The 17,403-nt window shown below is 50.0% G+C and overlaps 1 protein-coding gene across 1 annotated transcript; it reads right to left on the bottom strand.

The window, feature by feature from the left end:
* Window positions 1–6,306: 6,306 nt before the first annotated feature.
* Window positions 6,307–11,629, bottom strand: LOC143657332 (uncharacterized). The gene is made up of 5 exons (XM_077129608.1): window positions 11,336–11,629; window positions 10,925–11,032; window positions 9,122–9,401; window positions 8,613–8,857; window positions 6,307–6,732 (listed from the first exon to the last, which is right to left on the bottom strand). The coding sequence occupies exons 1-5, from the start codon at window positions 11,471–11,473 to the stop codon at window positions 6,307–6,309; spliced, it is 1,197 nt and encodes a 398-aa protein (XP_076985723.1). The 5' UTR covers window positions 11,474–11,629.
* Between the last annotated feature and the right edge of the window lie 5,774 nt (window positions 11,630–17,403).

The following is a 17,403-nucleotide window of genomic DNA, read 5'->3' as shown; positions in this document are numbered from 1 at the left end:
TGAGACAAGTGTCAATGGCTGAGAGATTCCAAACAGAGTCGAGAGGTTATCCTGGAGGTTATTCTTATGTACTGAGTACATATCACCTTGTTATTCAAGATGTAGTGGAGAGGCTGGAGGGAACAGCCTGAAAATGTAGAGCTGTGTTCCAGTAGCCACGTTTCTTAAGGATGATTGAATAATGATACAGTTTCACAATGAGATGGTGTGATTGTGAAAACCTTGTGTCTGATCCTCCTCTTATCTACCTTGTTAACAAATGAGTAGAACATATGGAAGAAAAATAAATATTAGGGGGAGCAAATGTTAAAATAAATTTAGTTTGAAATGCTAGTGATCAGTGAAAGTGGGGGGTAAGGGGTATGGTAGGTATAATCGTTTTTTTTCTTTCTGTTTTTGTTTTATTTCTTTTTCTATGGTCTTTTTATTTCTTTTTCTGAATGGATGCAAATGTTCTAACAAATGAATACGCAACTAAATGATGATGTTGTGAATTACTGATTATTTATGTTAATGTTTTATTTCATGTGTTAAATTTGTTTTAATTAATAAACGAATTGAAAAAATAAAAATAAAATAAAACAAATTTGAAAAAAAATGGGCAGACGCCTGCTTCTCCTGGCCATCAGGGTATTTGGAGATGAGGCCCACACTCATTTCCAGGTCAGACTGGGAGGCATCAGCCTCAAGTCTGGGGAGTGAGACAGCTGCGAGGCCACTGCTGAGGTCACATCCAAGCTGGAGCCGGACACTGGGCAGGGAGGCCCCACTGCAGCTGGGCTCAGCGCTGAGCCCCTGGGGGCTGGACAGAAGGGCGCCTAAGCTGTGGCCGGTGCCAGGGACCCATCCGCTCCCTCCTGTGCATACTGCCCTCAGCGTTTGGGCCATCCTGCCAAGGGCTCTTGCAGGCCATGGGAGATCTGAACCGCAGGCACCAGAGAGGTCTCTCAGCATCTCCCATTTCCATCGTGGGACACACAGGCCCAGAACAATGGGGTCATGATGCTGTCACAGGGCTGATCAGGAGAGAAGGGTCCCCAATACTAAAATGTAGACACCCTCAGGCAATGCTGAGTCCAAAAATATGCTGAGCCCTGAGGCAGATGCTACTGCCAGCCTGGAAAGGGAACTCACCCTGCATTCCGGGCTTGACAACATCTGGGAGGTTTGGGGCATCGAGTGTGTTGCTGGCCAACAGGGCCAGGGGCTCCCGCTCACAAGACAGATGGTAGCTACAGGGCAGAGGGCTGCTGTGAGGCTACAGAAAGACACAGCTCATAGCGCGGCCCTGCTGCTGCTGCCTTTTGCCCTGGCCTTACCACTCAGACTCGCTGAACTGATGACCCACGGCCCAAACCAGGCCTTAAATTCCTCCATGGGCCAAAAGAGGATGTAGGTGCATCCCTCCTGGAGGTGCTCAATCCTGGAAATGACCTTGTATTCCTGGGACAGAGGGAAGAAGAAGATGGAGAAGAGGCCAGGGTGGCCTTGCTGGGTGGGATCAGGGCTCCAGCTGGGGTCTGTGGATTTGGTCAAAGGAGCCTCCTCCTCCCCTGCACTCTCATCCAAGGCCAGCCTGGTCTCAGCCCAGGATTCTCACAGACCCTCCTGCAGGGAAATGTTCTGGATGTCAACACCTCCCCAACCCCCATGGGGGAAGTTCTGCCTCGTCTCTGTGAAACAAACTCTCCTGGTGAGAAACTGAAGGTGGATGGAGCAATAGGACTTCATGCCCTGTGATTCTCAGACCCTCTCTCCTGCACCTCAACCCTGGAGTGATGTCCCCAGCTTCTCACCTTCAGTCCCATTTGGTAACTTATCAATCTCCCCTGCAAGACACAAAGCCAGGTCCATCAGCAGAGGCTCCAAAAGGCCCTGACCAGCCCCCTCACCCTCTCCTGTGCACTATTGGGAGGGGCCACCAGGGCCAGGCCAGCCCTCGCAGGGCTGAGACCTATTCAGGAATCTGGGCGCCAGAACAGGGGGACCTAGTCAGAGGCATAGGGATCTTCCTGCCTAACACACACTGAATGCAATGGGGAGACTGCGGGTCAGGCAAGAAGGGACTCAGCAGCGGTCTCACCATGGAGGGGCTGACTTCACTCTCTCCCCATGCCCACACCTGAGGGACAGTCTATGCCCAGCTCAGCCAGGAGGGGATGTGGGAGAGGAATAAGTCCTATGGTTTCTGGCCACGATTTGCTTCCACGGCTGGAAGGGGGACATGATGCCTCAGCTCTCAGGGCTCCTATGGATGAGCTGGGCCCTGGGCTGAGAGCACAGGGCTCAGGGAGGGGTGCTCTCCCTTATGCTGATGGGACTCGACACCCTTTTCCTGGCCCCAAGTCCTACTCACTTCCTGAGAGTCCGTGGGAGCTAACTGAAGGGAGGCCAGCTCTGACAGGAGCATCCACAGGTGGGGAATGTTGGACTGGGGGAAAACAGTGGCATCAGGTGTGAGGTGGAGTGCCCAAGCCCGCTGGAACCCACCCAAGGCCCCCACCCTGAGGTCTCTTTCTCTCATTCCCCTTCCCCCACCCAGACCTCACCCTGCCAACATCTGGGGCTCTCAGACACCTCCTACTGAGTTCCCCTCCAACCCCTAGGACCACAAAAGCACTGCTAGCCACCTTCCAGCGATGGCTCTTGGCAAATCGCAAAACAGTATGAGGTTGCTCAACCACCTCTCCCAGATCCACCTTCAATTGGGCCCTGCCAAGGCCTTCCTTTGACTGTGAACAATCAGGGCCTCCTATATACTACCTGGTCAAGCCTCCATCTCAGGGTCCAGATGATGGCACATCTAATGGAGGCATCCCAGGCTCAGGGGCACAGAAAGCAGTGGTGCAAGAAGGACTGAGCCCTGTACAGTCATGGATGCCAACCCCAACCTGACCCTCGGTGTCCTCAGGTACCCTCATTCTCTTCCACAGTGGCCTCTCTTGCCCTTTCCTTGCTATCACCTCCCTGCTGGACTCCTTAGAGATCCTCTCCTGCCAGGGTGGACAAGGTCAGGGAAGCCATCCTCCCCTGACCCCATCAGCCCACTTGTCTGACTGGGGTTTGGACAGCCTGGAGGTGTCAATGGACAGAAATGCTCCTGACTGGGAGGCAACCTAGGAGCAGCACTCCCTGTGATGTGACATTGACCAAATGGGCTGGCCACCCAGAGTTTCCTGTGTCATGTGCAAACTGCAGGCATGAAATGTGCCCCAGACAACTGAGTGTTCCATAATGTTGTCCGGGTGCTCTCTCCAGCACCTTCTCCCATCAGAACCAGAGGAAAGCTCAACCACATTCCTGTGCTCTCTTGAACCCCTGTGGGCTCCCTTGTGAGGAAGGCAGCACGGCGTGGTCTCACAGCATTTCCCCATAAGGAACAGAGGCCCCACAGGGCTGTCACTTGCCCCTGGTCCTATTGGGAGTCCGAGGAGTGGTTGGCCCTGCTCAGCTTGGTGTGAGCAGAAGTCAACTCAGCACTCAGCACCTCTGCCCAGGGTGGTTTTCCCACCCTCATGCTTTGTGGCCGACAACCGAGTGGGGTGAGCCATGCAGGGAGAAGGAGGAGGTGGCTCTGGAGCTGTGGTTGTCCAGTCCTGCCATCCTGAGCCCACTGGAGTCTCTGACCCCCATTGCTGCCCAAGGCCATGCCAAACGCCTGTCCTCACCAAGGACCCCCTTAGGAAATTCCCTCTGGCCAGAACTCTCTATGTCTACACAGCAATGGACATAATTTCAGAAATCCTCCAAGCTGGGACATATGTCACTGCCAATGTGGTAACAGAGGAGAATCCTACAGGTGGGAAGGACACCGGCTAAACCTTTCCGTTTATTATCTGTTCCTGAAATGGCCCAGCTACTTCTACCATATCCAGGGACCAGTGCCTCCTGCCCCTGAACTGCCCCTGAGCAGTGGCTAGCCAAACAAATACCTCTCCCCTCTTAGTCTAGACAAGACCAGCCAGGAGTTTTTCAAGGAATATTCCCACCATGGTGCCACCACCAGCCTCCACTTTACCTGGCCTGGCAATTCTCTTTTCTGGGAGGTTTTACTCATCATTTGCAAATGATAAACGCTGTCCCTTTGGGGAGGAGAAAGAACAGAATGTTTGGGGGATGGTAAGAATGGGCGTGAGTGCAAACCCATTTGATTTTAGACTTCACAGATCCCAGTGTCCTGGATGAATGGGTTGGAAACTGAGGGTCAATAAACCCTCCACATTATAGAGGAACCATTTCCCATGTCAAATGAGATGTCTTCTTATCTCATTTTGATTTTGGTTGGACAAAGCAATCTAGTGCCATGGAGAAAACCCTCAAAACGTTCCTCCAAGGATTGGCTTTTACCTGACAGGTCAGTCACTCTCTTTCTAGGTAGGACTGCTGAGGTCACATAGGGATTCAGACCCCCCCACCCATTTTATTGTCAGCCACAGGAGGTGTTGCCATCCAGCAGGGCTAAGGCCACTGGCGGGACAATGCCCTGCCTTGGCAAGATCCTTGGTTCCCCCAGGGGCTGCTGTGGAGAGGGCCAGCCCACCTGGAAGCTTCCTTCCATGTCTGCTTCAGGTGCTGGATGGAGTTGCTACATAGAGCAGAGAAGATCGCGTGCAGGGATGCAAAGTTCAGGAGCACTTGGCATTCCTGGGGAAGGAGAAAGGAATGAGCTGAGAAGGGGGAATGAGCTGGCATCTTCACTTCTGGATGACTCTGATGTGGAGAAAGACCCCAAGGGCACAGCCTGTGCCCAGCCCATGACACAATTCAAGGAGGAGAGCTTTAGCTCCAGCTGAGGAAGGGGAAGAGGTAAGAAGTGAGTCCCAGCTCTGAAGGTTGTGGGATACATACCTAGTAGTGGGATTACGAGTCATATGGTAATTAAATACTTAGATTTCTGATGAACTGCCAAACTGTCTTTCATGGTGGATGCAGCAATTCACATTCCCACCAGCAATAACTGAGTGTTCCTTTTTCTCCATATCTTAACCAACATTTGTAATTTTCCATTTTGTTGAGGACTAGCCATTCTTGTGAGTATGAAATGGTATCTCATTGTTTTTTTGATTTCCTGAATACCTAATAATGTTGAGCATCTTTTCCTGTGCTTAATAAGTGTAAGACCTTTTAATAAGGTGATTTCCGTGAAGGTATGGCCCGAGATTGGTCTTAATCCTGTTTGTAGAGTCCTTCCTAAAATGGATGAATATGGAGAAGGGGAGAGAGAAATCCAGTGGAGCAAGCAGCTGAAATCAATGGATCCCACAGGAAATCAGGAAGACCAACAGATGCAGCCAGGTGTCTTGCCATGTAACAGAGAAGCCATGGCTCACCAGAAGCCAGTTTGCAGAAAGTAAACATCACCTATCTGATGCCTTGACTTGGACATTTTCTCAGCCTCCAATCAGCTAAAAATTCCTCATTGTTTCAGGCACCCCATTTTATGCTATCTGCTTTCTACGGCCGAAGAAATTAAAGGACTGTGTGACAGTGCCCTGGGCCAATGGCCAGGGTCTTCTCGCCCAGATAAGGCAGATGTCTGGAACAACTGAGTATGGTGGCATAAGTCAGGATTCCCTAGAGACACCTGCAGGCTGCCAAGTGGTTCTGGGACGCCCTCAGGGATTCTGGGAGGTAAAAAATCTGGCAATATCCATGCCTTGGAGGTGACGTCATGCTAGTTACTGTCACATGCCCTTGCACAGTTGGTTCAAAGGAGTTGGGCCTTGAAGAGAACATCCATGGACCCCATTTTCCAAAAGCCTGAGCTGGGACTCACTACCTGTCCCTAGCTACATAGAGCAGAGCTGGAGGTGGAGGCAGTGCAACAACCGAAGGGGTTGGTTTGATTTAAGTGTCAGGACACTTAAGGCTTAGACCTCCTACAGAACCCTATCTATGATCGTAGAAGGCCAATGACAGATTTTGGGGTTGGCTCCCTTCTATTAGGGCTAGATTTGGCCAAGCCCAGGCCCAGCTGGAACTGTCATCATTAAATCAATTTTTCCTATGGATTTGGCATCCATATGGTATTACTGGAACCAAAGGAGAATTTTCCCTCACCATTTGGAATAGGGCTGCTGTCCTAACACGATTTGTTCATTCATTCATTCAGTAACTTTCCACCTGACAATCTTTGGGCAGTTGAGAGCACAACTAAGACCCCACCTGACACATATATTGATGTGAAGACCCAGAGACACAAAAGCTGGCAGGAGAAATACTTTGCTTCTCACAGCTAGATGGGCTTGGGCCAGTATCTAGTGGTTAGACACCCAGGATGGTGCTAAGCAGCATACAGAGAAGTGTTCAGTCCAAAACATGAGAAGTGCAGGCATGAGAAGCCATGCTCAAGGTCACCCAGAAAGAGGAGTCAACTGCAGCTTCAAGGGATGGGTTCACCTCCAGGCCCAAGAGCCCAAGAGAGGGAACAGGAGGGCACTGAAGGACCAGATCTGGTTGGATTTCACATACAGGCCACAGGTTACCTTTCTGTGCTTCATCATTGTCCTTGAGGGTAATGACATCCAGAGGCCCTGAAAACATGAGTATCAATGTGCTGGAGACATGTCCACAGCTGACAGGCACCAACCACATGGATGGCACAGTACTGTCCTCATTGACATGCCAGCCACTCACATGGCTAATAGGACCATCACTGAGGAAACAATGGGCTCCAGAGGCATGGTTGAACCTGTAGCACTGCTGAGAGTAAAGAGAGGTAGGGAAGCATTTCTGGAGGAGAGGACATAAGCAAATGGGGGAGGAAAGGCGTTTGAGCATGAGTCATGTATCCCTCCATGGTCCTGCCCCACACAGGTGAGCAGGTTTCCCTTTGGAACTGGATGGAGAGGTAACAGTGAGATGACCCCACTCCCATGCCTGCTTGTTCTTGCCATGAACTCCTCTAGAAGCTGGGCATGAAGCTCTCACTAAACAAGGGTTGTAGACTCAACAATTGCACAATCTATAACAACACTGAACCTGTACATGAGACCATCCCAGGAGCTCAGTAGGAAGATGTGTTGGATTTGAGAATGACATCCTTCTCTTGGATCCCAGGAAAGCAGGCAGCACTGAGCCACACAATGGGACAACCTGGGCAAGCAGATGGTCTCTGGGAGATGCATTTCACTGTACAGGTGACCCACAAACATACAGGACCCTTTGAAAGGACGTACCCAGATTCCCCCATGTTCTTGTTTGTCCAGGCATGACAAAACTAGGGAGGCCCCCTTCTAATATCCCCATTCAATGGCATTACAAACCCTTCCCTGATTCCCTGCTCAACCCAGCACTGCACACATTCCTCATCCTCCAGTCCATCCTACTGGAAATTTCTTAAGTGTATCTTCAAGCCCCCATGCTGCATGAATAAAGAGATCATGGCATCGTTTTTTGTTAATGACTCTGAAGGGCTTCGTTTTTGAGTCTTTCAAAAGAGATTCATTCTATGATCACATTATAGCCTCCATGAGCTAATGTTCAATTAGAATAAAATACATTTGGAATACTTGAAATGTAGATGCGTAAAATGTACCTAAAAACCTTGGATGAAGCTTGAAAGTAAGAAAGAAGAAAAAGAAGCTCTGGGCTTCCTTTCAGGTCAATAGAGGGAAAGAACTGAGGACATAGATCTCATCAAGCAAGTGATGAATACAGGTTCATTTGGTAGGCAGCAATCTTTCTTCATGCTGAATTACTGGAGGAAGATGCCTCAAGACTTTGAGTGAGAGTGAAGTATAAATAGAAACATATTTGCAGAGCACGTGATTTGGCCCCAGTTTTGTCTTACCAGACACAAGGATCCCACTATCTTCAAGAGTCAAAGAATTCCCAGATTACCTGTCCTTCCCTCACAGCCTCCCTCCCTGGTATTTCTTGGGATATGCTCCTGGTAAGGGTCTGGTTAAACTATGCACTCATCACTTCCCCTTAGGTATGCCAAGACCTGCACCTGCACATTCTTCCATCCTCCTGGATGCCCACTTGCCCCTCTTGGTTGGGGACACCGTGGTAACAATATGTACATAATCCCAGGTTCACCCATTGCCACTCACACTCTACTGGCCATGTCCTGACAACAAGGTCAGATTCACTTCTTGGACTGACTCGGCCAGAAATGGGTAAAGGATGTGGAGTTGAGCATTTGACCAGGGTCACAAGGCAGGAGGGACTAAGCCACAAGTGGGGAAACAAGTGACAGACACCTGACTCTGGGTGAGCACTGCTCTGTGTTCCAGTAACTGTTCCTCAACCTACCAGTTGGAACATGGTGGGCAAGTATGACGAGGGAACAATGTTTCCCTGACTGAGGTTTACTCTGTACTGGGATCACATACTCAGCACGGGGCCTGGGACACAGTGACACATGAGACAGAAGCAGATCAGTTGTTCCCAGGGTCCTGAAGAGGTGAAAATGGAGAGTGACAGCTGAGTCGGTGAGGGTCCTGTTTACAGAGAAGAAATGTTCTGGATGCGACAGTGCTGATGGTTCTTCAGCATTGAAATGTATGCGTCGGGATGCTGATATGAACACCTCAATACAATATTAAAACATTTAATTTAATATGAATTAAAAATTAATAATAAAAAAATTCACAAATAATGTAAACCATGATAAAATAATACATAAAAAAGAATAGGAGGGGTCTTGTTGGTGAGGGGAACACTGGGTCCTCTTCTGCAGCTCCTGGATGTTGACATGGAAGTTCCACCTCCCTTGAAGCTCCTGCCTCACCCAGTGGACCTGGTGTAAATAGGGGCTCCAGCTCTTGAGCTCGTCCCAAATCCAGAGTTGAAGTGCTTTCTAACTGTGCTGTTGGGACAGCAGGTGGTAGCCTTGGTAGTACAGGTGGCACTGGAGACACAAAAGGAGGAGTATATTCACCAGCATGACAGCATTCCCAGGAACCTCTCCAAAGTCAGAAAATATCCCACTACCTGTGAGATGCCCAAACCCCTGATTCACAGGCCAAGAGCTCTTCCCAGGGAGAGGTCCAACAAATATATATTCTGACAGTCCACTTTGCTGCTAGCCCAATACCAGCCCTGGGGCCTCATTCTTTGGTTCTCCCCACTATCCTCCCCTCAGGCTCAAAGGAACCAAGCACAGTCCTCTTACCCTCTGGCACAGCCTCTTCTATCTTGGGACCCATGGGGAGTGCTGGCAAGATGACATATGAGGAGGGGCAGTGTACTGGCCTGGTGACCAGGATCAGATGCAACACCTGTTGTCGGGCTATACCCTGGCTCATGTTTCCCCGAAGGGAAGACGTTACAGAGAACTCCCTGCCCAGGGGGGTGGGCACCAGGCACTGCCCCAGCTCCTCCAGGATGTTGTCCACAATGATCAGCTGCATTTGGCGGGTGTCTTCTGAGACCACAGGAGTCTGTTCTTCACACTGGAGGGTCAGGAGAGGAAAATGCTGTCAGTAGTAACACTGGGATCACCAAGAGAGTTGGGAAAAATGCTCAAACCTGGAAATCCCAAGTCCTCACAGGGAGTGGAAAGAGGTGGGACATGGATGTCTTTAGCAGAAGAATGTTTTAAACCTTAGTGCATTCAGGTTATTTTTTAACCTCAGTAATAGCAGCCTTCCTTTATAAAAAGTCTGTCATAGTATTACCCCCTTTGTCTTCACAAATCTGTGCCGTTCTATAGAAGAGGAAACAAGGGCTGGCCAAGACCATGTGGCTGCTGGAAGACACAGGTCAGACCCAGGACCCTTTGATTCTACAGCTGCTAAATGTCACCTCTGTGGTGCCTGAGGCTAGGTCTGCCCCTGTCATGTAGGAAATTCTCCTGAATCCTGCCTCTTCGCCCAGATACGCTCAGGGAGACTCACCCTGGGATCCTGTATTTTATTTCAAAGCCATGCACTTCTTTCTTTTTCATATTAAAGGAAGCTTTGAGAATCTGAGTTAGCCCTGATCCTGTAAAGGGGAAAGCGCCTGGAAGTTCCAGGGTGGGAGAAAGCCCCTGGAAAGTCCAAGGATAGAAGCTGATGACTCAGTAGAGAGAAGTTCTGTATGACATTTAATGAACTCAAATGCAGGTCATTATCTCATGGGGCAATGTTAAATTATAAGAGCAATGTGATGTTTTTGTCCTAGTGGACACCAGAGTGACAACATTAGAAAGTTAGATCATATGCAGGGTGGATGGATGGCAGAGAAGTAGCCACCACCATCAAAATGCTTTGGGATCCTTGAGGGCTTCAAGTGATTTGGCCCCTGCCCTTCAAAGTTTAAATCTGCTTAACCTTCAGCCTCACCATCTCATTCCTTGGCATTTACTCTGGGTGACTGGGACACATTAGGGTATTCAGGAACATACAATGTCTCTCAGGCTGGTTGAAAAAATTAGCAGAAGGAGCCATGTTAAGGACCAATGGTAGTGACAGGCGGCCCCTGTCAACTCTGTCCTCCCTCTGAACCTTCACACAGCCCTGTCACCTGACATGGATGGATCATGAAGGTGAGCTCGGTGTGATGGCATGTTGCAGAAACACATGTATTATCATATAATTTCACTCTCCCCACGTTTTTAGACAAAACAACTCAGGAAGACTGAGTATGCCTAAGGATGGAGAGGTGTGGAGGGCCTGTCATGCTGACAGCAGGTGGGACACCTAGGTGCTAGAGCACCTGGGGGCAGGTAGACCAAATAACCAAGGACATGTCACTAAGAAAGGCTGTCATGGTCTGTCATGAGGAGGAATCACTATGGTCGTCTCTTTTGTGATGTTCCAGGAATCACTGCACCTGGTCAAGGCAGAGACTGGATGCAGAACTCCTTGGAATAGAGGACCAACACAGGGGAAGCTCAGGGAGGAGTCTGGGAGTGCTGTCTGGGCAGGATTTGAGACCCGGAGCCCCCGGCTGACTTGGGACCTGGGTGAGGACCCTACTGCTGCCATCTCACCGCCAGCCTGTTCTGGTCCCTTTGGGTACTCTGGCCTGCCAGCGCTGTGGTCATAGACGTATTGAAAACACCATCATCCAGCTCTGTGCTGGCCTCCTGGGGGGAAATCTGTAAAGAAAAGACCATCAACCAGGCAAGGAGGAAAGGAGGTGACAGCTACACAGGGCTGGGTTAAGACCTGGGCAGGTGGTGCCACTCCAACTCTTCCCTGCCCACCCTAGAGCCTGGACGTGTTGGGGTCATGATGAACCCACCAGATGTCCATTCCCAGCCACCTGCTTCTACCCGGGGTCTGTCCCCACTCTTGTCCCTCCCCTCATGCACCCACAGAGGGAGGGGTGCTGCTGAGACTTCCCAGGCAGGGCCACAAAGTCAGCTTGGGGCATCCCCCTTCTGGGACCCCTGGGTTACCCTTGGGTTCCTCCTTGAAAAATTCCAGAATCTCCGAGGGTGAGAGCTGAGCCAGCGCCTGCACTGTTGGATAAGGCTCTCACGGTGGAGTTTCCTGGACCCACGGCCTCGTGAAGCCGGTAGACAGCAAGAGAACATGTTGGTCTCTTCAGCCTCTCTACCGGAGTGAGTGGTTAGGGGTTGACTCTGGAATGTAGGTGCCTAGTTCTTGGGGTTCCAAGTTCTGTAGGGCTCTGTCTCCAAGGAAGTGAGGTCACTTCCTGCGTCCCCCTCCTTCTGCCCCCTCTGGATGAAAGCTCCCTACCTTTTCTCTCCTCTTCCCTGTCATCTCCAGACTGCACAGTGTCACTCACACAGCCTTCCATGCTGCCCCTAAGGCCTGGGGACATCAGGAAACAACTGAGGTGTCAGAGCCTAGGTGAGACCTGGGTCTCTTCCTCCCAGTTCTGTGACCCTGACACTCCTTGTGCCTCAAAGGGTCCCCCAATTCCCCCCTTCTCCTTGAGGGGACAATTCTAGCTTCTCCTTCCCAGGGACATCATCAGATGGATGTGCAACAATTCCTATAAATCTGCAGGGCTGGTGTGACCTGTAGCTAAGTCTTTAGCTTAGAGAAGGAGGAATTGCCAGCTTGGGTGTGAAGAAGCAAGAAACACAACTCAAATCAGGGCTGAGCAGTGGGGCTGTGATCTTGGGAAGGTCATGAGCACTCTTGGCTCCATTTCCCTTTCCCTCCAGAATGGGCTGGAAATTCAGTGAAAATCAGAGCCTCTCACCCTGGAATGAAAACCCTCCAAAGGCTTCCCATTCCATTTAGAATCAGATCCAAGTGCCTCACCTTAGTAAGCATGCTGGGATGCCTCGAAGAGCCTTTCCAGAGCCCTTTCCTCCTGGCCTCCACATCCTGATGTAATCCATTCCTCTTGGGTGTGGGCTGGACTATGTGTCTCACTTCTCAATAATATAACATGGCAGAAGTGAAGGGATTGATGCAATTTCACCTCCAAGCTATAGTTAAAGGAGATTTTGAGAATATTTTGGTGGTTGTCCCTTGCCCCAATATCACTCTGTTATTTTGTGTCTCTTTGTTACTCTCAATCTTTTTCCTTCTCTATGTCTCCCTCTCTCTCTCTTGCTCTCTCCCTCTCTCCCTATCTCTCTGTGTGTTTCTTTCTCTCTGTCTCTGTTTTCCTGTCTCTTCTACTCACTTGCACTCTTGGGAAGCAAGCTGCCATACAGAGAGGTGTCTTATCCAGAGGCCAATACACAAAGGCTGAGGGAGGTCATGGGCCACAGGCAGGAAGGATCTCAGGCCCAGCATCCAGACTGGACCCTGCCACAGCCCCAGGATGGGGATGGAAGCAGTTCCTCCCCAGTGGAGCTGCGGGTGACATCACAGCCAAAGGCTGAGGTATGGCCTGGAGGCAGCAGCCCCAGCCAAGCCCTGTCCACATTCTTGGTCCACACAGCCTCACACTCACAGACACCTAAATCATCTTCAGGGTGGAGGACCTGGGCTTGCCCTTCTTCCTCTCTCCCTCCTCCCCTCCTAGCTTGTGCCTGCAATATCATATGCCTTTCTCACCTCCTCTGGCCACACACCCTCTGCCTCTGAGTCTGCACATTTGCGCCTCCTCTCAGCAGATTTCCTGTGCAGGGCTGGCCCCTCTGATCATTATGTTCACAGCAGAGATGTTACCTTACAGGGAGCCTTTGGGTCACTCCCACCTGGGGGCCCCCAGTCTGCCCTCTCAGCCCCTGCTTTCTTTTCACTAGAACATCTGCACTTTTCCTTTCTAAAGTTTTTTTTTTCATGAATTTACCAATGGCCCCCGTGGACTTTGAGTACCTGGGTGCAGAGGCCATGTCAGTGGTTTTCAGCACTGGAACCAAGGTCCAAGCTGCCAGTGGCTCAGGTGAGGAATTGGGGCACAGATGAGGAAGGAACAGATGAGATCATCAGAGGCCCCCAGACAAACACATAGACCTCTGACCAGCTCAGAGCATACAGGTGAGTGCTAATAACAGGATGTACAATCTTAGGCAGGCGAATAGCCAGAAAGACCCAAGTGTGCCTCCTTCCTGGCTCCTGCATCTCCAGAAGCCTCCTGGGCACAGTTGGGAAAGAGCCTGCTCCATTGTGACCAGACCTATCACTGCAGTTCTGGGCAAGAAAATCACCTACTGAAACCTCACACCTTGAGTCAAAAAGCAGCCCCACTTCCACCACATGGAGCAAAGGAGAAGACATGCTCTGCACCCTCCCAAGACCCCCCTCCCCAAACCTCTTGGCCTACTACTGCTCAGAAGCAACCCAGGGAACAGAAAGAATTTCCCAGGGGCTCAGAGCACACTAGGCCATCGATGGAAAACTGAGACTAAAGACACTTATCTAAACCTGTGAAATCCTGAGATTCTTCCACTCCAAACACCCCAATATATGGAGGTAGAAACTGGGGCATTTCCTGTATCTGCCCTGAACACTAGGGGCTCATTCTCCTTCTAGGTGCCCAAAGAGAACGTGGCAGGATGCAGCATTCTCTTGTCCAGTATGCCCCAGAGATGGCCATGGCAGATAGACCACTTGGGGCCACACGCATTCCCTGCCCATTAACCTGGCATCTCCTTATCCTACTCCTGTTGGGGCCCCTGGCCATGTTGTCCAGAGGCTGATTCCACTGCCCCATGGCAGAGCTGCCTCCCAGGGTTTTTCTCTGCTCCTTGCCACCTCCTTGGTTCCAGCTCCCTTTCTACCTCACACTAGCATTGTCCCCATCATTAGTTACTGTGTTTGTGTTTTGGTTGTGTTCTCTCTTTCATATCGTTTATTAAGATGCAAGTTACAGTTATAATGCCAGGAAATTGTCCAAATTTAGGCCCTAACAAGAGGATACCTTCCTGGAGGGAAGGCAGCTGGTCTCTGGACTCATCTGTCTCATGGGAAGGCACATGGCAACATCTGCTGTCCTTCTCTCCTGGCTTCTGGTTTCACCCGGCTCTGTCAGCTCCTGTATGTGCTTTTGGCATGTCTTGGCATGTTTCCTTTCTGCCTCTCCAAACATATGTGTCCTTTCCAAAATGTCCCTCTCTTGCAAGACAGCAGTAAGTGGATTAAGAGCCACTGCGAATAGGTGAGGACACATCTCCATGGAAACAACCTAATCAAAATACCCCTCCCAGGAGAGATGTGCACCCACAAGATGGGATTAAAAGAGCATGCCTTTCCTGGGGTCCATAACAGTTTCAAACCTGCACATTCCACCTTTCAACTGAGAAAGACATGTTCTTTACCAATACAAAATGCATTCATTCCAGCACAATATTACAAAAGTTGTAAACTATTTCAGTTTCAATGCAAAGTCAAAAACAGTACAAACTCATGGACTCTCATAAGGCAAATTTTGCTATGGCTGTTGACCTGTGAAGCTCACAATAAGTTATCTGATACAAAGGAGGTATAGTCATGAGATAAAGGCCACAATTTTGATAGGGGGAAGTTTACAGGAAAACATTGGTCACTGGAGCAAACATTTCTGACAACCAGCAGGGAAACCATTATTAGATTTCAAGCCCTGAGAATCATTTACAGAATGATGCTTTATCCTTCCCAGGGACATCTTGGAGCTTGGAGGAGCAGCACTCACACTCTTTCCAAGGCCTTACACAGTGGCTCTTTCTCTTCAAACACCTATATGAGTATTGCAACATTGCAGAACATAGGTGAGATCACCTTGCTCTTGACTTCATCCTCCCCAAGCATATGGGAGGCACCTGGACCCTCTGCCATCTCCAGGGCATATGTTCAATTCCTTCAGAAGAGTAGGGTGGTGGACAGGCTCTCCACAAGCCCCTGTGTATGTGCTCCACCTTCACCAATCAGGTTTTCTGTTGTTCATGTTTTTCTAGGAAGTCGTTCATTTTGTCTATATTGTCTAGTTCTTTTTAGCATACAGTTGCTCATATTATCCTTTCATTATCTCCTTTATTTCTGCAAGGAGTCAGAGGTGAATGGGGCACTAGAAAGAGCTCCTCTGTGAAGTTCTTTATTTCCCTACAGCCCAGGTTGTTTTCTTTTCTGCTGGCAGACAGTTGCAAGTTTAGTGTCAAGGTGGTCTGGCTGTGGATAGGAGGGAGCCAGTGGGGTTCAGGGCTGACCTGCAGCTTTTTGGAGTATAAAGTAGACCTGATTCCACTTGCCCACTTGTGGTCTTGGTCTGGGCTTAAAGACACAGCCCCAGGCCTGGCTGCTCAATAGTAGAGTGGATGCCTCCAAAGCAGAGCCTTTCCTTTCTGTGCAAGCATATGCAGGACAACCAGAGGACATTTAATGGAGATCCACCCCATTGTGGTAGTCTTCAAAACTACAAGGCATCAAATGGACCAGATCACTGTCACATTTCACACCACACCCATATCTTGTGACGTTTTGAACCTGGGAACTATCAAATTAGCCAAATAAGCCTGAGGGCCTTTGTGAGCAGAAAGGAGTGAAGCAAATGTCAGGGCTGGGGACACCCCACCCATGCTTCTGACCCATCAGGCTGACCCACGTCTGGTGGGTCTAGCCAGGAGCAATGCACATGCCTCCCTGTTAAGCCTGGCTTGTACCCTTGTGGACAGATGAGGGTTGAGTATGTGGATGGCCACAGGGCTTGGTGCCATGGAGAAGTTCTTTTCTCTGGTGGGCTGTGGTCTGCTTAGTTCAGGTGACCAATTCAGGGCCTTGGGATCTGGATTCCACATTTCAATGATGGTTGGTACATCCTTGGAGGTGTGGGCACTTTGATCTCCATGTACTTGTGGCTGAATAACAGTTCCACATCCAGAGTATATCCAGCAGGTTGCAAAGATGATGCTGGTGTGGGAGACATGTGCCCTACATGGCATCTCGAACCTCCATCTGCCAGCTCTTAGCCCCCAGGTTGGAGGGCTATCATGACATGGTCCCCAGCCAGCCCTGGGTAGAGATGGTCACCTGGGAGCACGACTGAAGCCATGGCCAAACCTCCCCTGGTGCCTCATGGCCCCACTGCTGGGGTCTTATTTGCAGAACTCCACGCAGCAGGTCAGTGAGGGTCTGATGGGTAGGGTGGTCTTCACAAGCCCCTGTACAGGCATGGGGCCCCATGTGGACCAAAGGTGCAGTGCTGGTACAGAGTGAGTGTGGGTGGTTTGGGGTCTCCTCACCCAGAGCCCTGAGGGGCCAAGAAGGGCCCCTTGTCCAGATGCCACCTGGAGTCCCCACTGAGCTCCCTCCCTGGGTTTTCCTCCTGAAATACATTTATGGTTTACCTCTCTGATCCTAGGATCCAAGTAGTAATCTGCTGTTCCATCCTTCTACACCTTCTCTAACCTTACTAATCATGCCATGCAGGATGATTCTTTTCAATCAGGAGAGGCTGGGGACTCATGTATCACTATCTGCTCTCACCCTCACAACACTGCAAATGTGCACAAATCTACATTTTCTTTTGTATGTGAGATTTGAGATTCCATCTAGGGAGTCCCTATCCCTGGTGGAGTGAGAACAAAAACCCCATTGGCTGGCACATTTCCCGGGTACACTCAGATAACTGTAATGATTCTGGTTGTGGTTCATTTAATCTACCCAGATTTATTGAGTACCTGCTATGTGCAGGCACATTTCAGGCTCTGAGCATAACATAGTGAGCCTATCAGATAAAGATTGTTGCCTTCTGGGCTTCCTTTCTCATCAGAGAGTCAGACAGGGATCCCAGAACACATAAGCATGGAGGATGCACAACATGTTAAAGGGGACCTCTCATGATCCATCTAGATAAGGATGTATCCCCCCATGTTTTGACACTTCAGCCAACATCCAGGGTCAACTGAAAGGTGAGTGATCTTTGCATCAGGAAGAGGGTCACCTGTCTCCACCAGGTGTGTTAGTTTGGGAACTGTTCCTGGGAGAGTCTGTTCAGGTCTCTGTTCCCAGATATTTTTTTTTCCACAACAGGGCTGAGGCCTTGGGCCTCCTCTCAGGAAGGAAGGAGTCACAGGGATCTATGAATGGGGTCTCGGCCCCTTGGGAACAGAGGGGAGGCTGG

The sequence above is a fragment of the Tamandua tetradactyla genome, chromosome 2 (genome assembly GCF_023851605.1).
Source record: "Tamandua tetradactyla isolate mTamTet1 chromosome 2, mTamTet1.pri, whole genome shotgun sequence".
Taxonomy (NCBI): domain Eukaryota; kingdom Metazoa; phylum Chordata; class Mammalia; order Pilosa; family Myrmecophagidae; genus Tamandua; species Tamandua tetradactyla.
The sequence above is the reverse complement of the archived record's forward strand: the minus strand, read 5'-3'. Positions and strand labels throughout refer to the sequence as shown.